This window comes from Takifugu flavidus, chromosome 12 (genome assembly GCF_003711565.1).
Source record: "Takifugu flavidus isolate HTHZ2018 chromosome 12, ASM371156v2, whole genome shotgun sequence".
In the NCBI taxonomy this organism is placed as follows: domain Eukaryota; kingdom Metazoa; phylum Chordata; class Actinopteri; order Tetraodontiformes; family Tetraodontidae; genus Takifugu; species Takifugu flavidus.
This window is the reverse complement of record NC_079531.1, coordinates 5,841,850-5,867,349: the sequence shown is the minus strand read 5'-3', so window position 1 is coordinate 5,867,349 and position 25,500 is coordinate 5,841,850. Positions and strand designations below refer to the sequence as shown.

At 47.8% G+C, this 25,500-nt stretch overlaps 2 protein-coding genes across 5 annotated transcripts; one reads left to right on the top strand and one right to left on the bottom strand.

Moving 5' to 3' along the window:
* Positions 1-22,466, top strand: esamb (endothelial cell adhesion molecule b). Of its 4 annotated transcripts, none has more exons than XM_057049359.1 (8): positions 1-399; positions 16,648-16,793; positions 17,492-17,693; positions 17,991-18,146; positions 19,162-19,206; positions 20,726-20,848; positions 20,928-21,057; positions 21,281-22,466. In XM_057049359.1, exons 1-8 carry the CDS (start codon positions 345-347, stop codon positions 21,741-21,743), a joined length of 1,320 nt encoding a protein of 439 aa, XP_056905339.1. In that variant the 5' UTR covers positions 1-344; the 3' UTR covers positions 21,744-22,466. The 4 variants fall into 4 exon arrangements, with proteins under 4 accessions (XP_056905339.1, XP_056905340.1, XP_056905341.1 ...); XM_057049362.1 differs by lacking the exon at positions 1-399 and adding an exon at positions 16,256-16,477; XM_057049360.1 differs by lacking the exon at positions 19,162-19,206 and having other exon boundaries at positions 20,693-20,848.
* On the bottom strand, positions 22,462-25,489 carry acad8 (acyl-CoA dehydrogenase family, member 8). Its single transcript, XM_057049363.1, has 11 exons — positions 25,354-25,489; positions 24,854-24,954; positions 24,491-24,660; positions 24,278-24,387; positions 24,127-24,203; positions 23,915-24,052; positions 23,667-23,802; positions 23,409-23,506; positions 23,184-23,336; positions 23,015-23,117; positions 22,462-22,945 (listed from the first exon to the last, which is right to left on the bottom strand). The coding sequence occupies exons 1-11, from the start codon at positions 25,466-25,468 to the stop codon at positions 22,890-22,892; spliced, it is 1,257 nt and encodes a 418-aa protein (XP_056905343.1). The 5' UTR covers positions 25,469-25,489; the 3' UTR covers positions 22,462-22,889.
* Positions 25,490-25,500: the final 11 nt, after the last annotated feature.

Below are 25,500 nucleotides of genomic sequence, written 5' to 3'. Positions count from 1 at the left end.
GTGAGCGGCGCGAGAGGGAGAGGGAGGGCGAGAGAGGGAGAGGGACACGCGCTGAAGTGGAGGCAGCACAAGTGTCAAACGCGGGGAAAAGAAGGGCGACAAAGAAAACCTGCTTTGGGTCGTTTCTTTGTTGCTTCCCTCCTTCTACCGTAGAGTCAGTTTGGAGGCGGGATGAGGAGAAGAGGAGCCGGAGCTTCCCTTCGGCACGCTGCCCCCTCCCCCCTCCTCCTGCCGCTCTTTGGTTTCTCTTAATTGCTACCTGGAGACCATTGAGCATCATTCCTGCGGTTTGGCGTCAACTTATAAGAAGCTCCCGACAATTTGGATGTCGTGGATGTGGCGTCATGGAGATGAAGGCAAGACTCGGAGCCATGCTGCTGTTGATATGGACCCTTCAAGGTAAGCTAATTTACCCGCCGCACGTGCACCGGGGCGCGTGCTCCCGTGATTGATAGCTCGTGACGGATTAACGTTAAAAAAGAAAGTTTTTAATGACATTTGTAAAGAAGAGAAGGTGTTTTTCTCTCCACAATCAGGACTTTATCTCGTTTTCCTCGTAACACCTCAAAACAAACAAAAATAAAACCCAACATTCTTCAATTTAAGCCACAGTCAGGAGGAGAACTGGGTCAAATCAGTCCATTTAAATCGAACTCGCCGTCCAGTAAATAAATTATGTCATGTTATAACATCGTGCTCAGTCGGTGGGGCTGAGCTTTGACCTCAAACGTTGCACCCAAAGTTCATGAAATATGTAAAAAATAAAAAAAAGGCTGTTTTTGTGACTTCTGCTGCAGCTTGTGGATGGTGTGTTTCTCTCCACGCAGCCATCAGGCTCCTCTCCATCTTCAGAGGGCGCGGTGTCGTCGCAAGGATCAGCTCCGAAGTTCAAGGAAGTCAAATGTTGTTTTTGTTCTTCCTGCTCTTTGCGGGGTTAAAAATAGTCAATCGACATATGAGCCTACCTGAAAGGTGGGGGATATCATTCAGCGTAGGAAGTCAAAGCTGCGCATTTGCATTTTGTTTTTGTTTCTTGCAGTAAAAGTGATCAGATGCAAAATTGTCTGCAGAGGGATTCATGCAGGATTGTTGCCCTCACGTTTTTCTACCTGTTAACGCCCCATTTTCACGCATAATACGCTGTATTTATTTGAATTTTGGCCCTTCTGTGGCGCCCTTTTTTGATTGGATTGTCCTTAGCTTTTTATCCAATCAGGCAGTCAATTAGTGGATTTTAGAGTTCTTCCAGGATACAGCCATCGGCGGCTTTACATTGCTCAGCATTCCGGCATTTAGAAATCACAGACGTCACTCTCGAAGTCGGCAAAATTATTATTTCGTGCATCTTGTCCACGCAAACTCTGCACGTCTTTCACGGCCAGCCTTGTTCCTGTCAACCCTGCTGTTGCAGCATCTCCCACCAGATGTTGCCCCCCCCCAAGCCAGGAAATTGGAAGCACTGGCTTGTTTTGTTATGTCAGAATTCCTTTGATGCAACTTTCCTTTGATCGCTGGAAATTAGCCGTGCATGTGTGTACGTACGCCGTCAAGGATACATGATAAATAATCAGTGTTATCTTTTGATTTGCTGCAACTTTAAATGCGACGCGGCCCGCGAAGCTGTCATTTCCGATGTGGCGATCGACTGGGTGTCTCGCACCATGGATTTCTTTTCATGTTCCCGACAGCAGTTAAGCCTGTTGGAGGAAAGAAAAACAACAAATCAATCCCGCCCGTCAAAAACGCCATTATTAGGGAATCAAGAAGCCGCGCGAGCGTTAATGAAACGGTGCCACTCATTGGGTTGACATAAGCAGGCTGTAGATAATTGGCTGCCAGCGGCTAACGAAAATCTGTTGATGCCCCAGCCGGCAGGATTCTTTCATTTTTTTCCCATCGGATCGGAGATGTTTTATCGCAGCAGTAAATGTTACCCTACATGCAGAGTTCATGCTGATACTCATTTCCATCCATTCATCCCGATTTCTAAAGGCTATTTTTCCAGTTTGAGATTTAAGCTACTCAATTATCCTCCGTCTTTACCTCTAAACAGTGATAATCGTGACCAGACGAATGGTGCAAACGAATATTTCCCCCGTCTGCTCGTGTGCTTAATTCGCTGTGACTTTAAAGAAGCGTTCTATTCATCCCTCTGTTAGCTGCCGCGCTCATGAACAGGACTGGACAGGATGGGGATGTTCGACGTCTTCGCAGTTTCTCCAGCTCTGTTTATCTCTTCTGACTCAAACCATTTCACCCACAGCTACATTCATCAGGTTGACGCACACCCTTGTGTAGGTGTACCGCCGGAAGGCCTAATTGACTACTGTGGGCTGCGAGTCTATAGAAGACCCCCCGCGGAGGGTATGCGCGCCATGACTATCGGTCAAATTAACTTGCACACGCTTGGACATGATAAAGAAGCCAGCGGTCTTGTCTGACCTGACTCTGCTGTCAGTGACAGGTACAGTAATGGAGGCTGAGTTGGAGTCCTCACATGTCGGCTCACGGGTCTTTGAGGTGACGGGGATGAGCCGAGGGTTATACGGGTTCTAACAACGGCGCTGTTCTGTCTCATCCGCGTGCTTTTACTTTAGTTTATAATGCACTTTATAATTGCTCCTTGTGCAGTGTGTCCTACTTCGGCTGGCAGGTCGTAATCTTTTCTCGATGGTTTCAAGGTATGATAATTTAATTGTAGCCGCGCGCAGGCATGTTATATGAAAGTTTGCCCGTTATCGCGCAGAAAAATGTGGCACACTTTGTTAGTCATTACGCTCCCGAAGACGTATCAGCGTTTTTCCTGCCGAATGACTCGCTTTGATGTTCGGTACCGCTCTGGAATCAGCGAGTCGGGGTGGTGGGGGGGTCCCACGGATCGCTCCGGCGGCCCGCATCGCGCTAATTTAGCGAGGAATCATTTAGAAGTAACTCAGACCTGCATCGGTGGGGCACAGATGCCGTGAAAGCGTCTGTCTCTAAACCCACCTAGCAACCTGACGAGCGTGACTCATCCCCGTTTCGTACGGTGGCTAATGGCGGCGCCTCTGACCGGCTCTGAGACTTTTGCTCTCCATCTCTTGCGCTTTGTTGCTCCTCCGTCCGCCTACAGCACCTTCAAAGCAACCAAATCACAAATGTAATGTGGAAAGAAGCATCCAAATGAGCCACGTTAGGCCTGCGGTGTCCCTGCCCATCATAATCTCAGAGCAGCGTCTCATTTAGACTCCGAGCGTGGGCGAGGGGGTCGTGATGAGTCCGGCCAGGTGGATGTGGGAGAAAACGGCGCACACTAATGAGGGCCTTGCTCCGGGTAACTTAAGACGCACGCTCGCGCACGAGGGCAGGCCCACTGCTGCAATTCCCAGCAACGTTTGATTTGCCAAGAGGCATTTATCTTGAAGTCTGAAATATAGAAATCCTATTAATGCCGCTTCCCGCAGGTCGCCGGGGAGAAAGGCAGCCGCGCGTTGATCACAACTGCCACGGAAACGGAGGGGGGAGCAAAGACGGGGAGAAGAGGACCGTTCAATACTGTAGTCTGATCAGCTCCGAAAACTTTCAGCCAAACAGGAATATTGATGTTCATGGTTGAAATGAAAACTGTCTGATTTGACGAAGAGGAAGGAGGCAGAAGGAAAAAAAGCCTTTTAACTTCTTAGTGCAGAGCTGGGCTGTCTGGTGTTGGCAGATGAGTGTTGCACTAAGACGTTAGAAGATTATAGTCCAGTGTGACTGTTACAGTTGAGCAAAAGGAGATGGGAATTTTTTTTCTAAGGTGGATGGTTGGATGGCTTTTCTGTCCTTCACTACGGGTGATGGGTTGGAATTAAAATGGTCGACGATAGCTCCGTGAAACTGGACGTTTTTTATTTTATTTTTTATTGCTATCTGTAAAAGGATGAAATTGCTGTGTCGGGGGGAGCCGGATGTGCCCAGATGAGAGATTAGTATTCCATGAGGAGCGCGAGGCTTCCCTTCTCCTTCCTCCTGTTGCTTCCTGGCCTTGGCAGATGGAGGGGAGGTTTGCTGCTGTCATCTGGTTTGAGGTGTAACCTGCTCCTCCGGGCTGAAGGCGAGGGCCATCGGGGGGGGGGGGGGGGTTGCAGTGGAGATCCAAGTGCACCGGCTTGTTGTTCCATTCCTTTAGATTAAAATTGCATCCGTTTGTGCCTCTGTAATGTTAATCCAGCTCATCCTTCAAGGAAAGCTTCCTTTATGGAGAACCTTGTTAATATTTTGTGTGGAGGTGCGACAAACATCAGTCTAGCGTTGATTATTAAACCAGAATTAGCATTGGTGATCCTAGAATAACGTCTTTGTGTGTAGCCACAGAATTAGCTGTGGCATGTTTGCTCATTTTAGGTTGACAGCCATCAGTGTGGAGCGCCCGCACAGCTTCTGCAGCCACTCTCTCTTGTGTAAACAGCATATGGACACACACCAACATTTATATGGCAGAGCAGCGGTGGCTGCAGGTGTTGCGTTTCGGCTCCCTCCATGTTCCAGGCTCCCACTAATGACGTGGCCTCTGACCGGCCTGGTTTCTGCCCCACACCGAGACTATTAGGACACTTTCAGCCATTTTTCTTCTGTCCTTTATCACTTCTTTTGTTCTACTTCTGTTGTCTAAATACCCCCTGGCTAACTATTAAAATTGGGGTGCAAACAGGTTATTGATTTAAAGGCACAATGCTTTTTTTAAAAAACAAATCCTGTCCTGTGCGACACCGGGACCTCCAGCAGCATCCTTTGTCATTTCTGTAAACCTGTCTGTTTCTTTCCTCCAGCCCTGCAGTCAGGATTTTGCTCTCCTACATCACTTCTGTTGGCGGATCAAATTTTCACTCCGAGGGTGAGGCAATCGCCATTAGAATGAAAACCCCGGGCGTCGAGGCTCAAGATAGAGACAAACTATAAAGGCAAACATTATTTTATAATCTCAGTGATGTGTCAAAGCCTGGAATAATTGGTGCTGTGGGATGACTGAGACGCTGGGTAATGACCTTTGCATGTGCTGGAGTGACACTCGCACGTGCGAGCGGCGCCAGATGTCATTACCGCCCCATTCCTCCTTCGCTTTTCTGCAAGGGCTGCAGTCCTTGGAATTTACACATTCTAAATAAAGGAAAAATGTAACCTTGTGGGGAAACCTCAATCCACAGATCTTAAACATGAGTGTGTACAGCTCATGGGGAATCGAAACAACTCACATCTGGGCAGAAATGGCTGCACGCGTGAGAATGCCGGTGAAACATTTAATAACCTCTACTTTGTCCCTGCAGACAGCTCGGTCATCCAGGGTTAAACTGCATTATGTGGCTTTGTTTCGCTGTTGGAATCTGTTTCGCTGTCAGCGGACCTGATAGCCACTCTGGTGTTTGGACACCCTCGCATTTTATTGTCAACGGCCCTGATTTACGGCAGCAGGCTGCACACAAACGGCACCGAATGTGACGGAATCCCTGTCCAAACATGTCACGATGTTTTAACGAGAGCAGTATATTAAACGTTCTGGTCTCGGCGCCTTGTGTGCAACAAAAGTCAGACTCAATCATTTTAGACTCTAAGTGGGTGACAAAAACCATTTAAGTCATCAGTCGTATACATAATCTCAAGCAGCGAGCCATAAATAAGGCTCTTATTAATATTTTTGGCACGCCTTAAGTGTAATTTGGCTTTTTTGGGATCATGGACTTGCTGCGCAGCACTTTCCTGTATCTCTGTTGGCAAAGTGGCAGCAGGCACTCGTGCTTTAACTTACATGCCACGTATCAAGGAACAGAAAAATGGTCTTACCCTATGTTTTTTTTTTTTTTCCTTCCCACCTGGAAGTGAATTTGCTCATTTCTATTTCCAGCCCAGGGGTTGGTTGGTCCTCTAAATTGATCTGCTGCCTCTGAGAAACCTGCTGAGACCTGATAAGCCAGGAACCGTGGCACCTTCACCGCAGAAACTCCGTCGTTGCTGTATGCTTCGATTTGAAGGGGGAGGGAATCATAAAGCGGGGAGACATTAGAGGAATCATCTAGCTCTGAAAAGTGCAGCAGCTAAAGATCAGCCAACGACTGTCCCTATTCAGCTCTGAGGTTTGGACAGGAAGCTGCAGGCAGTTACCGTCGCCATGAGGAAAATGGTGATTTCCTCAACCATTTCTGGGTCATTTTAGAGATTTTGACAACCCCCCTAGTCCGTAAGTATAAACACCAGAATCAGACTGATTTTTAATTGTTTTTTTAGCTAGGACTTTTTGTATTTAAACATCTTAATGAGATTAAACTTTGAACAGTAGGGGATACAGAAAAACAAGCCCCTCAAGACTGAGGCCACAGTCCACTTGTGGTTCTCCGATTGCACACAATGTTTTTAAAACATGGTTGGATCCATACTGTCTTCGTAGGGAACACATTCATCATTATGGCAAGAAACTGCCCTCAGTCACCATGGGGATAAAGAGGCCTGATGGAACGCCAACAATAGGGGCTCTTTAATCTTTTATCCCCAGCTTGACCACCAGCTCTGGCCCACGGCCTCGCTCGTGCCCCCGCTCGACAGGCAGTTCCGGCTGCAGCCCGGTCTTCATCTCCTCTCTCTGCCCACCAGACAGTTGGAGCTGGAAAAACACTTTTGTATCAGAGTATTGCTTTGCAGCCAGTCCACCTTTGAGCTTCCTGAACCAGTGTGACTGAAATATATAGTCGAGGAGTCACTAACAGTCCAGCTCCTCTGTAATCATTGTCTGCATGCTTGCATTTAAGAGGCCAATTAAGATTTTTTTTTTTTTTTTAGAAAGGGAAAAAAGGAAACCGCTGCTCCATTGCTATTCTGTGGTTACATTCAGCTTCTGAATAATCAATGATTCAGATTAAAACGCCCTTTGGTTTTGGAGCATTTTAGACTGTTTCATTATTCATCCGCTCTCCTTCAATGACTAATTACTCAAAAGAAGTACAAAGTGTGGAGTTTTGAGAAAAGACGGTGCATTTAAATGTCCTAATCAGCCCAGTGGTTCGTCCCTCCTGATTTCGAATGAGAACATTACAGAAACTTCCCCAGTCAGAAGTGACCGTGTCGGTATAAACGCACGTACGGTTTGATCACAGCAGCTTTTTATCTTCAAACCACAACCACCAAACCACCAACAAGTCCCATCTCGGAACCGATCTTGTTCCAGTTCCACGCGTGTTTATTTGCGAGTCGGTGGGCCGAATTGGCTTCAAGCGTGTTTGTGCGCCCCCAGGAGATTCTCTTCCTGGAAAACAACAGTGCTGAGGGAAAATTTAGATTTTTATCCTTCACAGATGACTGCAGAGGTGATTGGATCCAAAAAGCAGAACTGCTCGCCGCCGTTTTACGATGCCTCTTGCGCACGCCTTGTGTCTATCTGTTCTCGCTCCCTGCTAAAGCCAGCTTATGCCGATAATAAGATTAGAGCGTGGGGAGACAGCTTAGCAACCTGGCCTAAGAAACGCTGATTGTTTATCTGTGCTGCAGATCGACCTGACCAGGGAAAGGGGTTCAGTGCTGAGAGTGGGTGTGAGGTCAAAGGGCAACAGTTGCCCTTCCGTCACCGCACAGGCGTGTCTATAAAACCACGGCGTGCCCAGGCTCTAATTGCCGGTGCAGAAAACACAAGAGTGCTGACATTTATCCTCGCTTTCGCAACAGGCGCGCGGCCCCCAGCCCGCACAACCGATGCCCTGAAATGGACGGTTTTGTGCGCAATCCCTCCCTTTATGTCTTCATCCATAATCGCCTTCTCTCCAACCTACACACCTTTCTCCTCCATCAGTGGCCTCATCCATCCAAACGAATCAATGCTCTGTTGAACTGTGGCAGAATTAAAGGCTTAACTCCTCTGCTGCCACATGTCCACACGGCTCTTAAAGAACCAGCAACCGACTCTGAGATGTATTGTTTCACCAGGCTGCAAATGTGACACTGTGATAGTTTCAAATGGGACACGTCAAGACAGGGCAGTCGATACAGAACATGAATAAACTATCAGTGGAGCTTAATGGATGCTTCCACTGGGTTTGGTAGATCCCATAACTCCTTAAGTTCATTGTTATAAGCAATTCTCCCGTCTGCTTAATGCACCAGTGCAACAGGATCTGCAGTCTGGTGAACATGACTCTTAGATTTTAGATTATACTGCAAATAGGAAGCTAATTGGCCACAAACCATGATGTGCCTCAATACGTTGCTTCATGAAGGGAGGTTCTGTGTTTCTCATGGTACGTTCCACATCAAGGTATCAATGCAGCCTCATGTTGAATCTGTTTTGGATTGATCCTCTTAGTTCAGGCGACGCCTGCTGGCGTTATTATTATTATTATTTTCTAAATGAATTTATTTGTTCCCAGTCTGAAGGTCCCACTCAATATATTAAATACAATCTGTTTATTTTTCATGCCCTTTATTTCTGAGCCTAAACCTTGTTAACTTTTTGTTCTGACATCAGAAATTCACCCGCATCTTTTCTATCCAACTGTCGTGAAAAGTAAAGTAGCTGAAGAGGATTAAGCAAAATAAATCTTTAATGTGTCTTTGACCATTACATGGAGACAACACATGGTTTTCCTCAAGGGAGCAACTGTTCCAGGTCTAATCCCAACACAGTTTACAATGCTTTCACAAGCAGACCCTCCAGAGACGTTCAAAGCCTCTTTCCCTGGATCTGGCATGTCAGCCTGTTGGTGCTGTTCAGTCCTTTGGGGGCTTTAATATGATGCGTGTTGATTACTGGCCTTTCTCCTCACCTGGATCATCTCTTGTCTGAGTGCATCTGCAGATTGGCAGCGTTTTATTGAATTTCTTTAGCAATGGGAGCCCAAACAGAGTACATGTTAAGTAGCTGAATTACATGTTCCATCGTGATTCTGTCTCCTGTGTGTTTATGAGCCCTTTTGGGTGTTTATCGACAATCTATAAAAAGCTGTAAAAAAGCACTTTTGTCTTAAACGCTCGATCCGTCCTTTACTCAGTCAGTTCAGCATTCCGTGAAGACAATCTCCTCTTCACTTTGCTATCAATTTCTACACAATCTGCGGTTTTTGTTTTCTTTAATGGCAAAAACATCAAACCTATGCTTAAAAAAAGCAGGCGGTTTTGTAACATCCGTCCTTCAGCTCGCTGTTCCTGACCTCGCACTAACACCTTGCTGTAAATCGAAGATTTCCCTACAGGGATCAATAAAAATGTCACGTCGTGCGATAATGCACAGCAGGGGAGTAAAGTAGGAGCGAAATTACCTGTACAAATCACTGAGACACATAAATCACGTCTGGCTCAAACACGCTGAACAAACGACTTGGAGGCGCTTCGCTCAGCGCTCAAATGCCACACACGTGCACGGAGGACAACAGAGGTGAGCAGCTCTCACTGCTGCTGGAGCCCCAACCACTGACCGAACGAACGCGCTCTAAATTAGGCTAGAACTCAGCAGCAACATCAGCAGTAACAGGATGTAGAAAATTTATCAGATAAAAAAAAAAAACAGTTGAAATTTACATAGTTTGTAACATAGTAGGATACAGAGGAGGGAGGGGGGATTATTTTGGGTTCACGTGTGTAATGGCATATTGGAAAAAGCTATTTTTGAACCTGGTGGTTCTGCACAGATCTCTTCCCAGAGGCCAGCAGGGTGACTGGTCCACGATGGGGGTGGGGGTGGGGGTGGGGGGAGCCCCTGCATTTCCTTGTAATGTTCTGGATTGGAGGAAGTGAAGTCCCTCTAAATGTATCTGCACCCCCACCAGACAGAGATGCAGCAGGTTATAAAGGTGGTGAGGATGGGAGGGGGAAGGTGGGACCTCCTTGAGCTCTCTTAACAAGACCTTAGGGTTGATGGGACCAGGTTATCTGCACCCACGAGAAGAGTTCTACTGCCAACCTCCTGTTGTTGATGAGGAGCGGTCTGGGACTGGGCTGGATCCTCTTGAAGTCGCAGTGATCTCTTTAGTCCATGCTCAGGACCACGTGGTTCCTTTAGCAGCGGTCTACCCTGTGGTTCAACTCCTCTCTGGAGACCAGCTTTTCTGAAGATGACAACGAGCTACAAATCAAACTGCATGTGTCCTTTTCCCTTAAGATCTATTCCGAATTCCCACTCCTATAATTAAAATTTATAGCAGGATTCATAAATATTGATTTAGCCTATGTAATGGCTTATAGTCACAGCGGTGTCTTTAATTATTAATCACCTAATCTCTGTGCGTACAGTACAGGTGGAGTCAAAAAATCTTATATGTTCCACCTTCAAGCTGGTTGTGACCTGACAGGATCTGAGGAATATCAGGGTCTAAATGTTAGAATAAAACGGACATCAAATGGAATATAACTAACCTGAGCAGTCACTGTATTTTGTTCGTTTAGCAGTAAAATACATAAATACGGACACGGGTGTCAGTGGGTTTTCCACCATATGAATATTTGGCAATAATCAGTCATTTTGGAGTATGAAAAAAAACATAAAATGTTGTAAAACGGGAAAGAATTGCTGCACCCAGCTGACCAGAACATTTTCCAGGAGCAGTGAAAAACAGCTGTAGGCTTGTTTCATTGCATTTTTTCCACCCTAAACAATTTGCTCAATCCATAAAAAGCCCCCTGTGGAAAGAAAGAAAACATTGATTTTTAACCTCAGCGTCAGTTGTATGGATTTAATTTCACATATACGATCCATGTCTGAGCTTTGGGAGTTGTTCGGGCCGGAGGAATCGGTGAAAACCCCCTTTTTTATTCCTTATTAAATGAAGGTTGGATGTAGTAAGCTTTTATTAAAGCTTGATTCAGTTATGACTCAACAAAATAAGGGAGGCACAGAGGTTAAATCAATTCATTTACTTTCAAAAACTACATTAGATTTTATATTTGATCAATAAAATGGTCAAACTTTTTATTAAGTTGCTTTGACCTGTTGAAATTAGAGCTTTTGTGTTTTACCGCAGGTGCTCAGGATTGATGTTCTCTAATTCTGACAGCTGGAACTGATGTTCTGTGATGTCCCTCCGTCTCTCTGATAACAAGCGGCCACCTGGAGAGAGCGCCGTCCCTCCAGATGTTGAATTGGAGCTGGTACCCCGCAGCTCTCCAGCAGTGATCTTGTGGGGCGTTTATCTGACATAGCCTGCAGATAATAAGCCTGTAATTCCTCTCTGATGGGGAGCTCAGTAGAAATCTGAAATCAGATCACTCAACTTCTTAATTACAGTCTCGCTGCAGCGAACCCGAGCCGAGTCCCACGGGCAGAGACGTGGCGGCGCTTTGCAGCAGGACCGTCTTCCTCAGCCCTCGCTCTGTCAGTCCGGCTTGCTCGGTAACTCGTGACAGATCTGGGAGATAAAATAACCGGGGCTCGCCCCGCTGCCACACTAACGGTTTATAAATATCTTCTTCAAAGGCCCAAGACGGCGTGAGGGGGTGGCGCAGTGGTCACGGGCTGCGTCGTGGTTGTGGGCCCATATTAGTTTTCCAGTTTGCCTTTCATTCCCTGCCATCAGGAAGCCAGAGTTGGCTGAGAGGGCACCGCGGGGTTTATGATGGACAGCTGGGATAAAAAGGCCGCCAGCAGCCGCTTGTTCAGGCCGACCGGCGCGGAGGTCATCGGCGACTTGCCGCCGCACCTCGTTACTTTAAGAGCGCCACTGCTTTTCTAAAATGAGCCAAACGCAAGCCGCCACCCCCCCCAAACCTACGCAAAAGTTGGTCTACAATGAGAGGCTTTGTTTGCCCACGTAAACACCTACAGCATATCCCCTGTGTGGCATTTGCATGTGATCAAAGGCTCGGTTCGCCGCTCCCTCTCCCCCCGCCGACTGCAGAAACCTGCTCCTGTTTCCCACCTTGCCTCTTTCTTGATTTAGCACGATTTAGCCTTGTTCTCCGACGTATTGGGTGACAGAGCCATAAGGGGACGTGTGAAGCGCTCGGCGTAAACACAACCCCACATGCCGCCGTGGCTTTAAGCGCATAATGGCACTTGTGAGGATCGTGGGGAGCGTGGGCGGACAAACAGCAGGAACATTAAAGGAGATGGAAACCCCACACGCACGGTTACGCTTGTAATTATTATAGTAGCTGTGTTTTCATTATGTTTAGACTGTAAATGCTTTCAAAGGTGAATAAGATTTTGCAGGTTTAACAGAAATCGCTCCCAGGACTTCTTACGCAATGATGTGGCTTTAGAGATGAAGGTCAAAGGTCACAGCAACCTGCTATCTCGGGAATGCCTTGTGGATTTTTTTTCCCATTAAATTTGGCCAAACGTGCAATCATCGGAATGTTACGCTCACATATCTGTGCCGCGGTTCGCAAGCGAAAGCCAGGAAAGGTTCATTTCAAATTCCACCTGAACAGGTCAGGACGATCCTCCGCTCCGCTCCGCTCCTCTCTGCTCCGCTCCGCTCCTCTCTGCTCCGCTCCGCTCCGTCCCGCTCCAGCGGCCAGCTGAGCACAGTTGTCTTCTCTAATCATAAACGCCGCCTCTTTGTTCCCCGTGGAAAACTGGCGCAAATGCCGGTAGCGAGAAAAGAACAATTTCTTAGATTGTGATGCCACCACTGGTTCCTGGAAAGTGTCCAATATTAGACACAAACAGATCAGCAACCCGCAGCAGGTTCTGTTGGGTCGCAAATCAGACCTGGCTGACATGTATCCGGAGTGGATTTTGGCTTAAAACATTGAATAAATGATGTTTTTCAGCTGGGTTTTTCTTAGAACATGGGGCGTCTGGAGACTCGGATGGCACCGGATGAGCTGAATGAAGCATTTCATCTTTTATTCAGTTGTTTTTTTTTATGGTTTAATATGAACTCCAGTCTGCTGACTGTTTAGGGAAAATGCTGCAACGCTGCTGTCATGGGAAGCTCCGGAAATCTTTTGTGACTGCGTGGATGGATGGTTCCAACCGCACGCCCCAAAGCTTGTAATGCGTGACACAAGATGTGAAACGTTAATAAAAGTGTCGCGCTATTTATACGCCCTCCCCTGAGATCTCATGCACAGAAATACATCCAGTAAACAGCGTGATAAACTAACTCCACTTCCCCGAGTGAGGCCGGAGCTTTTCCGTCACGAGCGGGCCGGAGCGTCCGTCCTGACCTCAAGGTCACACGGAAAAAAGAGAAATCTCGCGGAGAACTCTGATTGAAACTTTACACGTGGATTTGGACGTGAGCGCGAGCTGCCAGTGAAGGGGGGCAGGCTGTGGGAGTTAGCAGTCATGTGTGCGAGGATAATCAATTTAAACACAATCAAAAAGTTAAGAGGGATTAAAGCTACTGTGATGAGATAGCGCACTCAAAATGGTTCAAAATAGCTGCAGAGATTAAACTAATGTAATCCAATTTAAAGGAACCTTCTCCAAATATTTATTATTGAAGCACCGTCTGTTTGGAGCCTGTGGGGTCAGTTGGAAATGCAGATATTTTTCCCTGCAACAAGGCTATTTTGTTGTCCTACATTCCTTCCCTGTCCTGTCTGTCACAAGCTGGAGAATATCCCGTTTTGGGTTGTTTTTTCTTTTTAAACAGAATCTTTGTTGTTGCATGTCCTGGTTTGACAGCGAGAAATCTGGAACATGACTTCTGCACTTGTTAACTTCCTTGTTAAAGCCCAGGCTGTACACCCTTCCTAACCAGCTAAGCTAATGAATGATTGTAATGAGGGGAATAATTCCAGCGCTTCAATAATTCAGTGTTTTATTGTGTGCTCTTGCAGGCGGCCGTTATTGGGTCATTTTGAGATCGGTGTTCCTCATTCTGACACAGATCTCAGGAAGTTGGAACAGGAAATACTGAAAATTCACTGAGCAGAAGACATTATTTATTAAATTTACACACTTATTGCATTTATGATATGTTATTTCTCCACTGTTCTGTCTGGTATTGTGCAGTATAAATAAAAAATAGGCTGCTCTTTCTCTTCATCTTCAAGTTACAGAAGTCAGTTACTCATCAGGATACAAGATTTCCACCCTGTTTGGGTTTTAATAAAACAAGAGCTCCATTTTTATTTGAATAACATCAGTTTTCAATAAAGGTCAACTCCAGACATGTAGACCAACCTGTTCTTTGCATAGCGGCTCATGGTTACTGTCTATTTTCACACTCAAACTGATATTTAAAGTTAAAAAAAGCAACAACTTTGCTTCCAATGTCTCACTTGAAACAAATGTAATAATTTTAGAATAATGCACATGCATAACGAGCTGACGTGAACTGATTAACAGGTTTAGATGGGCACGTACAGCACGTACTACCGGGTGGAGGGAAGAGTTAGAGGTGTAAACGCAGAGCCGATCTGTGTCTTAGCTTAAGCTTCAGCTCCAGAGAGACACGGGCGAAGGCAGAGATTACTCTTGGAGATACAGTGAGGATCAGTTTATCTTCACACAGGCCTCCATGCATCCCAGAGGGCTTTTAGGAAGGGGGGAGTGAGCGAGACAGAGAGATTTCAGGGCAGATCTAGGTTGGAATGCCTGGTTAGACAGGCAAATTTCAGAAATTAGACACCTGTTAGTTTATTTTGGGAGTCACCTGCACAGCCCGCTGTTGCACTCCAGATTTCCTGCAGTGTTTCAAGGCTTGAACTCTTACACTCAGATAATTTATTTTTTTTGATGGATGAGTTTTTTCTTAGTATCAGACGAGCTATCACAGCACGTGGGTGTGCTTCCCCCTGTGGGCGACTCGCGGTAGTACAACAAGCTTTGATCTTTGGTTCTGATTTTGGGCATACCGGCTTATTTATTTATTTATTGGTGTTCTGTGCAGTTTTGTGATTTTAGAATTCTTAGCTGAGTTGTTGTTGATGCTTCTAAAGCTCCATTTAAAACAACAAAATGCCTGACAGGTGAAAAGAGGAAAAAAAGTTCATTTTCTAACAGAGGAATCCAATTAGCAGCCACAAAGCGTGGATGAATGTGAGCTTTTGGCAAAATGTAATTAGGACAGAGTTTACTGAGGCTGCATATTATCATATCTATATCCTCTTTATTGGCAGCTTTTCCAGATTCTCTCCCCCCCCCCCCCCGTTTTTACTCGTTTTGTGAAAGATTTAGGTTGACTTCATACCCATATCCACATCTTGAACTGTCATTATCTGGCTGCATCTGCTGCAGAACAGGCGCAAACATCCCAGATGGAGACAGCCCCGGATTAGAGAAGATTTTCCTTCATTTAATAAACAATCGAATGACACAGTTCTGAGGATCAACCTGCTCAAAGAAGCACAAGAACAGTGGGGAGTGAGCCGAGTACAGCGCATTATCCTGCTCCATCATGAAATATCCATTCAGAATTACTGCCCCCTTCACCGAGAGAAGCAACAAATGGCCGACCAACCTAAAGGAAACCTGATCTATTGTGAAATCCTGTGCCTACACCACACAATGTATATTCATCAGCACGCCAACCCCGGACCCGTTCGTCGTACTTTCGTGAGAGGTGTCAGCACAATTACGGCCTCTCGCTAAACATGAGCTGCTCCTCAATGGTGTTGCGTAACGCCTGCGCATGAATGTCAGATCGCTGGACAGTGCGATAGCAAAGACCGTAGCCGGAGGACACGAGCATGATCTGTGGGATCAAATCTCCGATGCATAAAACACATTTTTGTAGCTTGTATATCAGAAAACACGCTTATACGTGCAGATGTTAGCCTCAGGCACGCAGACACGCTGAACTGTTGGCATATCTGCAGAGGCTGCATAGGACGCTTCATCATGGGGCAGATTTTTGCATTGGATGTGGAGTCACTTTCCATTTACCAGTGAAAAGAAGGAATCTTGTGTGAAGCCCGTGCTTTCAGTCCCTTCCAGATATAGACACGAACGGGTGAAATAACCTTTAAAAATGCAAGTCCTGGCACGCTGCTGACGTGGAGAGAGCATCATATCCATTTCCAGCTGAATGTAAATATGAGGTGAGAGGATTTATGCTGGGATTGTTTCGGGATTAGTCTGCAGGATTTACCAGATCCGAAGATTCAGAAAATGAAGGGAGGGCAGCGCCGCAGCTGCAGGGGTCACACCTCCCAGGCAGAACCCAGTTCTGCTCCTCCTGTGCATCAAAGTACCTTTTTCACATCCATATTTTGCCTCTCTTCCCCTGCCACCCCCCCTCACACACGCGCGGTGAAGCCCATCCCATCCCAGGTCATCTCGCCACCAATCGCCTAATTCTCCTGCCTCTCTGAACGACTCCGCTCTGAAAGGAGGAGGCGTGTCGGGCTGAACAGATGTGGAGTTTGCCGCCGCCTCTCCATGGATCGTCACACTCTCGCTGTCCTCCGACCACCCGCTCAAGTGTCGCGGGAAGCATTTTCACTGGCAGGATTTAGTCGCCAGAAAAGTTCTTATTCGTGCTTGTGAGGCATTTCTGACCAACTTTCAAGCTGGAGACACAGGTGGACACGGACTGTTGGGATCAGCTGATCCAGGTTCAGCTGTCTGGTTCTGGTGATTGGCCACCCTGTGAGTTGTAAATCAGAGTCTTCTCTTTTATATCTCGCCTGTTTTCCCTGGAATCCTTGACTCCTCCTCCATAAGAACAACAAAGTGACTAAAACCTCCGTGGCAAACGGGGCAGAATTCTCCATCAAAGCATTAAACTGTTCCTGAAAGTTCCTCTGTTGTTCTTCCAGGTGACACTCAGGGGGTGGAGATCCCCAGACGAGAGATGGAGGTGGTCAAGGGCCAGGTCGCGGTGCTGCACGCCTGGTACAGCCCCAGCTCTGATATCTCCAAAAATTCCGTCACCTGGCAGTTCAATACAAATGGAAGCAAACCGGTGAGAAAACATCTGCTGCGTATTAAACTGTTCCCAGAACAGGGATTAAACCTCAGCATGGAAGACCTATTACTAAAGTCAGAGTCTCATTGTCAAATTCATATTGTCAGATGGAAACCTGCCTGTTTCATTCAGTCCTTTGGTCATAAATACCCTGGTTCCCCAGCTCTGACATGCTTAATGTGAAGACGAGGGGATTACCATTGTTCTTCTAGATCTCTGCAGATTGAAAAAGAGTTATTATTTAGAGGAAACTGCTGTATATGTTTATCTGAATCCCTTCCAGATTAAATCAGCATCTTCAGGATTGCACGCCACTGAGAAATCCATCCAGTGATATGGAAGGTTAAAAAAAAGATGATCCGCAGAGATTAGGATTATTTCCAACACCGCTGCTGGTGTCTAATTCACAGCGAAAATAAGAACGCCGTCAGTAACGAAAGGGTGCGTTTCCTGTACGTGTAGCACGAACTCGTGAAGCGGCGCCTCCCTGATGGTAATGTAATCTAAAGAGTGCCTGCGAGCTTATCTCAAACAGAAAATCTGCCTAAAATTCAGCGTGGACCATCTGCACATGCCGGGATTATTTATATGGGATATTTGTGTTATATGGTTAATCTGCACATCTTCACAGCGGCGAATCAAATGCAAATGAAACTGGATCCTCTTTCATGATGTTTGCATCTCTGCCGGTCCAGGTGATCAACTTCAGCTCAGGTCAGGTCGGGTACGGCCAGAACGAGTTCACTAAGAGAGTGGGCTTCAGCGTGACCATGCCCTCGGCGAACCTCTCCTTCTACATCAACGACACCCAGGAGGCCGACTCCGGACTCTACTCGTGCATCGTGATCATCCCCGGAGCGCCGACCATTTACGGGCATATACAGCTCGATGTCAAAGGTAATGGAGCAGGACATCAAAGCCACTTCAAAGGCTGCGTCTAATCTCGGTGGTCTGCGGGGCAGCCCGGGCGTTTCCTCCCAAGATTGGAAAATCGGGAACGCGGTTTACCGGATCAGGGAAAAACCGTAGCCACCGTATGTGCGGGAACAGAAAGGCGGGATTGAGACGGTGGCGAGCGCGATGAGGTCACTGCCTGTTTGTGTTGTTTATAATGGATTAAAGCTGAAGGACAAGTTCAGCAGCGGGTCACATGGTCCCATATTATCATCTGACACGTCCTGTGTCCCTCCACAGTCCCGCCCTCTCCTCCCGTCTGCACCCTGGCAGGAAACCCGGTGGTGAAGGGCAACGTGACTCTGAGCTGCAAGTCCAGTCAAGGGAAGCCCGTCCCGCAGTACAAGTGGACCAAGGCTGCGCCCGTGTCGGAGGTGTTCTTCTCCCCGATGCAGAGTGAGTGATCAGCTCTCTGGCCCGCCTCAGGCTTGACACGCTCGTCCAAACTGCCCCCGCAGGAGAAGCCGTGCCTCCAGAAGCTCGGCCTTTGCTTCTGAAGCTGTGTCAGCAGCGTGTGTCGGGGGAGTCCGCTAGATCCGCTGAGCCCTGATCCGACCCGCTGACAGTTTAGGTCTGCAAGACTTCCAGCTCCTGTTGGCACGGCCGTCTCACGAGATGGTTGATCTCAGCGTGTCGCGCAGATGTTTCCCGCTAATCAGATTATTGCGCCAAATATCTTAAACGTGTCCCAAGAGGCAAGAGAGGTTCGACATCGAGGTGAGGGTTCGGATTAACCGCAGCCGCCTCAGGTCTTCGAACGCACCTTCCTGCCGGTTCGATTTGTGTCACCTGATCGCACATTTGACCTCTGCTCATGCATGTTTTGAGTCTCGGCAGGTCTGCTCTGCACCACACACATGAAATTGCCCTCGCTGGGTGAGATTACTCGGACAGCAGCGCGCTGCCTCCACTGCAGCCTCGGCGAGATCAAAAAGACAGATTAAAAAATGCTGCTGCGGTACTGGCACGACCCGCCTGCATATGATTCTGGAGCGGCATTATTTGCAGCCAGGGCTGCAGTGGAAGCACCATCTGCTTCTGAACCAGACTTAGGCTGATTGATTGAATATTGACTGACCCGCTTTGATCTCTTTAAAGCAGAACATCACTGGGCCCGAAAAGAGGGAAAACCGCGAGGATCTCATCTGTCTGCACCTTTTTTTCCCGACACATAAGCGCTCGGGCCCAGCTTCCTTTTTATCCGCGCGTGGACGCCATCTTTCTGTCTCGTCGCGGCACCGCTTTTCTTTTTTTCTGATCTCTTTCATCATTCATCTCATCAAGCTTCATGTCATTACCCGACCGAGCCCGTGGATTTGGGGCTGAGAGGAGAGGGCGCGTCCTGTCTGAAATCTGCATCCCCGCGCTCACTTTCTCCTCTCTTTCTTTTTGTCCCTCTGAAAACAAACAGAATGGCGATCTTGTCCCCAGCCCATGCTCGTGTTTGGGTTCATGGGTAAGGGTTCTCACTCATTCTCCCACCTTTCCTCCCTCAGCTCCATCCCTCCTTCCGTCTGAGCTCTGTCGCGAGGAGCCGCGACCTTTAGACGCACACAGCACGACATAACGCACGTAAAAATGTAAATATTATGCCTTTATTTACTGGAGTCGGCAGCTGCTTCTGTATTAGAGAGGCACAAATGCCAAGGTTTTAGCTGGGTTTAATCAGCTAATCTAATTATTCCGATTTACAGGTTGTGCTGGGCAAATTGAACCCAGCACTTTTGGCCTGTTCAGACCAGGAAAGTTACATCTGCAGTTCTTGGGGGGGAGGGGATGATTGGAGTGTCATCCATGCTGAATCATTTAGTCGGAACACTCAATATCTTTAGCTTTTTAGGATTAAAAATGTAGCACAGTAATACGACATGAAAGCATTGGGAACTCCCGTGAAAATAGCCGCGTTCGAATTTTCCAGCGCGTTCTGTAAGGGGAGGTGCGGGGTGAATATAGAGCAGGGACAGGACGACTGGGAAGTGGTTCTACGGCCACGGCGGATTGTTTTAGGGGGTGCGGGAGGGTCCAGAGTCTACTGGTGGGGGGGGTCTTGATTGGACTGGGATGTGGGGATTTGGAGGTCAAACCTCCAGGAACCATTCGTACCTGTATATTGGGGTGACGGAACAGCTGTTTGACTGTAACCGGACGCCAGCTGTCATTAATCACGTGTCGGCGAGCAGCATAGCGTGAGTAATGTCCCTGTCCCGACAGGAGGCAGCGGCTGTACGTCGCCGAGGCCACTGCGGTCAGCTGATGTTCTGCTAATCTTATACAATTGGGTTTACCTCTGAACAGCTGGTTTTTGAGCCCCGGGGATTAAAAAGTCTGAGAGCGGCAGGTGCAAATCGCACTCCTGCTGTTTACTTTAGCTGCTGCTTCTGTTTTCAAGTTAGCTGTGTGGGGCTAACGTGATCCTTTAAGGTACGCAACGCCGCAGCCACGGCCGGATTTCAAAGGATTTGTTGTGATTAGTCCCTCAGAGAACTTGTCCCCGCATCGTTTAAAAGCCCGCTGCAACGAAGAGGCAGATTGTCGGGACACACGTGCGCTTATGCAGTGTCGTGATCTTGGTGCGGGGAAACGCTGACCCGGCATCATTACAGTCCCGCCGAAGCCAAAACCACACAAACAAGTTTGGGTACGAGCCCGCAGCGGATCAAAATCTGGATTAAGGGTGAAAATCTGTGGTGATTTAACACTGCGATGGTATGTTGATACATACGAACATGCAAATGAAAACAGCCTTTCATATGAGGCGACAGCAAACACCTCCAATCACCTCTATTGGCGTTCCCTGTCTAGAGTGATTACAGTAGCTCTGCTGTGTAGAACCGCCTCCACTGTGTGATATTTAATGCAAAAGCTAGCATGCTTCTGGTATTTAGACATAACTCCAACCCCCTGTGGTGTTTTGGCACAATGTTGACTTTTATTAAGGGTAGCTGTTAGCACTGTCATGTGGTGGCAATTTCCAGACGAGCGTCACGGCACCCTCAGACTGAGCAACCTCACTAAAGGCATGTCGGGGAAGTACACCTGCCGGGCCAGCAACACCGCCGGCACGGACAGCTGCTCCATCAACCTGGAGGTGATCACCTGTATGTAAACAGCCGCGCACACAACAAAGCCCGATGGTTCCGACCGTGGGTAGATAATGAAGTGTGGTCTGTTTCCCAGCGTCCAATGGAGGCGTGATTGCAGCGGCGACGCTGGGCTCGATCGTGGGACTGGTCGCCATGGTGCTGTTCCTCGTATTCATCCTGAGGAGGAGGCGCGACACCGAAGACGAGATCGCTAATGAGATCAAGTCAGTGTCTGCAGAGTGTTTATGCTGTAAAAATGGTGCTGTCAAAAGACTTTTGGTTTAGCTCGAATAGCCACAAGATGGCGCTCTTCGTAGGAAAATGACACACCTATCCATAACTCTCGTAGGCTGCCCATAAATGCTAATCAATCAGGAATTAACATGTCTACAAGCTCTTTTTTTCACCATTTACCCGTTGATTTTTGATTCCGGGCGTCTCTGGCAGGGAGGACGCTCTGGCACCGAAGCGTGTATCCTGGGCGAAGAGTACCACCGGCTCGGATGTTTTATCCAAAAACGGCACGCTGTCCTCCATAGCCACCAGTCCCCGACCCCGTGACCCCCACCATCCGCACTTCCACTACCCATACTCCCCCACGTCGGCCTCAGACAGCTCGGTCATCAACGCCTACCAGCTACGACCCGGACAGGCCAACAGCCTCCAGGGACTTCCTGGTTATAACGTTGGCGGCACACCGTCCCGGAAACACAAACGACCCAGCACCAACGGCGGCCCCCCGCAGCTTTTACGGAGCCCATCGGTAGCCACCGCCAACAGGACTGTGGGGGCCCAACCACAGATGCCGCCCCTTGCTGCATCCCCACAGACCAGCTCCTCCACGCTGACGCGCACGGGAGCCGTGGCCGTCATGGTGCCCGCTCAGAGCCAGGCGGGGTCGCTGGTGTAGGCGGCGGCGCACAGAGGTGATGGACAGAGCGAAAACGGATGCCTTGAAACGAAATAAGCACTTGTGAGGTTGAGGGATGGTTTGTGCTTCATTTGCACTAAAATCCCCTCCAGTCTGGTCGAAAGGACTCAGATTTCCCTCTAAAATCATCTTTAAAAAAAAAAGAAAGCTGCAAAAAAAGGGAAGGCTTGGGCAACGTAGATGCCGTACACCACCAGCTCTATCAAAAATTCTTTGTTGCCGTGGATACCCATCAAGAACAGTTGTGAAATATAACTTTAGTTTTTCATATAGCATCGTTTTTTGAGTCAAGCAGACACCCCCTGCCTTTCTGTTCAAGGATCTTCTCATCTCAAACTGTGATAATGGAGAAAAAGATCCTTATTTTTTCTTTAAATTTCCCTTTTCCACCCTGGTTCAGACGGGATTGTTGTTGGAGCCGAGCACCGACATCTACCGAGACTTGCTATGTGCTTTATGACTATATTGCCTGTTCTGGTAGATGATTGTAACCAAACTAGTGAGAGGAAAACTGGAGAAGTGGACGTTTTGGACTTGTTTGTTCGGGTGCTGGTCGGTCACGGTGGTTTTCTTTGTATATTAAACTCTACAATTAATGTGACAGTGACGTTCCGGTTCTGAAAGGCTAGCTATGTAGCACTTATGTCGCAGTTTTGATTGTGGACATTTTTTTTTTTAAATAAAGTGTTCTGGAGTGTTTGATATCAGCATTTTATTCAGAGTGTTGAGATAAAACAAGATAAAAATGCAGTTTAGGATATAAATAACAGCTAAAAGGCCACTTCTGTTCACACTGTGAGGGAAATCATTTAGTAACATTGTGGGCTGAGTTAAATCCACCTTGTAGTCCAAGTTACCCAAACTGAGAGGTTCCCATGTTTTTATGCTAATATAGCATTTATGCTATATTAGCCCTTCTGCTCTGGGTAGACTCACTTTGTTCATGGAAATTCTGAGGACCAGTCGGTTTTTTAAACTAAGAAAAACCCAAACCCTTATAAAGTTTAATGACTAATTCTCTCTAATCCCGCTGGTTATTTTTGCTGCAGCAACCCAGGCAGGCAGTAACAAATGAGAGAAGACGGCTAGAATATGAAGTCACTGGAGGCTCCAAGGGAACAATATTTACGACTCCGTCAGCAGATTCCTGGAAATAATCATCCTCATCACCTCATTTGTGCCTGTAGGGAAAAGGTTCATATATCATTTATTTATAACATCAAAGAGCATAAAATGGCATGAAAGCTAACCTTCTAGGATTTGATGTACTCGGCTATCTCGTACAAACTGCTGCACGGCGTAGTCTTTCAGGTAACCGTAGCCACCGTGCATCTGGAGCGCCTGGTTGCAGATCTGGAGGTGACAACGTGGATAAAGTTGGACGAGCTCAGCCGCCTCCGACTACAGGTGAGGACTCACGTTAAAGCATTCGTCCGTGGCAAAAAGCTTGGCCATGGAGCAGAGGGACACGGCGTCCGAGCGGCCCTCCTGCAGCGCCTTCGCCGCCTCGCGCACCAGCAGGCGGGACGCCACCAGCCTGGTGGCCATTTCTGCCAGTTTGAACTGGAGAAACTGCAGAGAGAAAGAATTCCAGGGGGTCAGATCTGGTTTTACGTAGGGTTTAAACGCGCCTGTTTGACTCGCCTGGTTGTTGGACAGCGTCTCACCGAACTGCTTCCGTACCAACAGGTGATCTTTTGCCAGCTGTACGCAGGCGTGCGCCGCCCCCAGAGAACAGGAGGCTGTTGGTGGTTAAATAAGGCTTTAAATGAACAGAAATGATCAGAACCAATCAGAATTGCAACCTTGTCATTTACACTAGAATGACAAAGTGTCTATAACATTCAATTTTGAAGGAAATTTTGTGCTGAAAGGTGAAATTTTTTCTTTTTTTTGACTCGCCGATGTTAATCCTGCCTCCGTTCAGGCCTTTCATGGCGATGCTAAAGCCTTGACCTTCCTCGCCGAGCCGGTTGCTCGCTGGAACGGCGCAGTCCTCAAAGATCACCGCCCTGGTGGGCTGAGAGTTCCATCCCACCTGGAGGAGGAACACAGAGAGAACACCACGTGAGACCTTAACGCCTTCCGCCATCTAGCGGTTGTTATTGGGCACTGCAGCAAGCTCAGGGTTAAACCAGTCTGATGTGAACCTTCTTCTCTTTTTTGCCGAAGCTGAGGCCTGGTGTGTCCTTCTCAACCACCAAGCACGAGATGCCTCTTGGTCCTTTCCCTCCGGTCCTCACCATCACAACATACACGTCTGTGTCTCCGCCACCGCTGATGAAGGCCTGAAAAACAAACCAGATTTGGGCCCTGACCCTAAAGGACATGAATTCACAAAAGTGAGGAGGTTTGAAATGACCTTTGACCCGTTCAATATGTAATGCTCGCCCTTCGGCTGCGCGCTTGTCAGGAGCGAGGCGGCGTCGCTGCCGCTGCCTGTAATCACGGAGCACACGGCAGCCGTCACGACCACTTTAGAGAATTCGAACCAACAACGCGCGGAGACCGACCTGGTTCAGTGAGGCAATAGGAGGCAAACTTTTCCATGGAGCAGAGATCAGGACAGAATCTCTCCCTCTGCTCGGCATTTCCAAAAGTGTCAATCATCCAGGCGCACATGCTGCAGAAAGAGACAGAAACAGTCCAGCAATACTCTCCAGGCTCAACCAAGAGCTAGTGTAGCGAAGCTCGTCATGGTTACGAGGCACACGAGAGGCTCCTACTTGTGGATGCTGATGTACGCCGTGGTGCTGACGCACCCCGTGGACAAGGCCTCGAAAATAACCGACGTGTCCAGGCGGGAAAGACCGGATCCTCCCACGTCTGGCTGAACGTAGATACCGCCGAATCCCAACTGGGCTGCCTTCCGCATTGTCTCCACGGGAAATACTTCCTGCACAGAAATGACCATTAAACATGATAAGTGAACATGGGATGTGGCAAAATTAGAGGTCAGCTGTATGAACGATAGCTGCAGTCTTTTCCAATGGTGCAGACGTAGGGACGCATTAAATGGATTTCAATAGCTTTCTGTAGCTCCGACCACCCAAAATAACTAATTCCCATTTGTTGTGACACCGGAGTACCTTTTGGTCCCATTCGGCCATGTGAGGAGCCATTTCATTGGCCGCAAAGTCAAAAGCCACTTTTTGGAACTCCTTCTGTTCATCTGTGAGTCCATGAGCAGCTGCAGAGGGCAGGAAACACAGAAGGGAAATATTATGCTAATAAAAGCACAGCAAACAGGAAGCGTGAACATGAAACTAATGAGAGCCAAAAAAAGAAGAAGCATTAATTGCATAAATTATGAAAATGGAGCAAAGAGGGGGTGTGCCGCTGCATCAGCCCCATGACTGGAGGACCGGGACACACAACCAACCAATGGTGGGAGCCGAGTTCACATTTTCAAATGAAGTGACTGCATGAGTTGTGCGCGTACACGCACAGGTAACGCGTGTATAGCATGTTCCATCCGGTGTTAAATACTGGCTTCTTCCCCACCGGCGTCACTTAGATGCTTCACAACAGATGTCACTTTTTGAACTGGGCACGTCAGTAAAGAAGCAAGAGATTTGGATGCACTTACGGTCAATGCATGAAGCTATTCCTCGTCTCTGTGGGCCTCTGAGAACCGAACGCTGGTTTCTGCAGATCCGAGAACACAGTCTGACAACTCGCCCTAAAGGTGCCATGGCCGCCATGTTTACCTCAGCGAGACGGCGAACTCGGGATG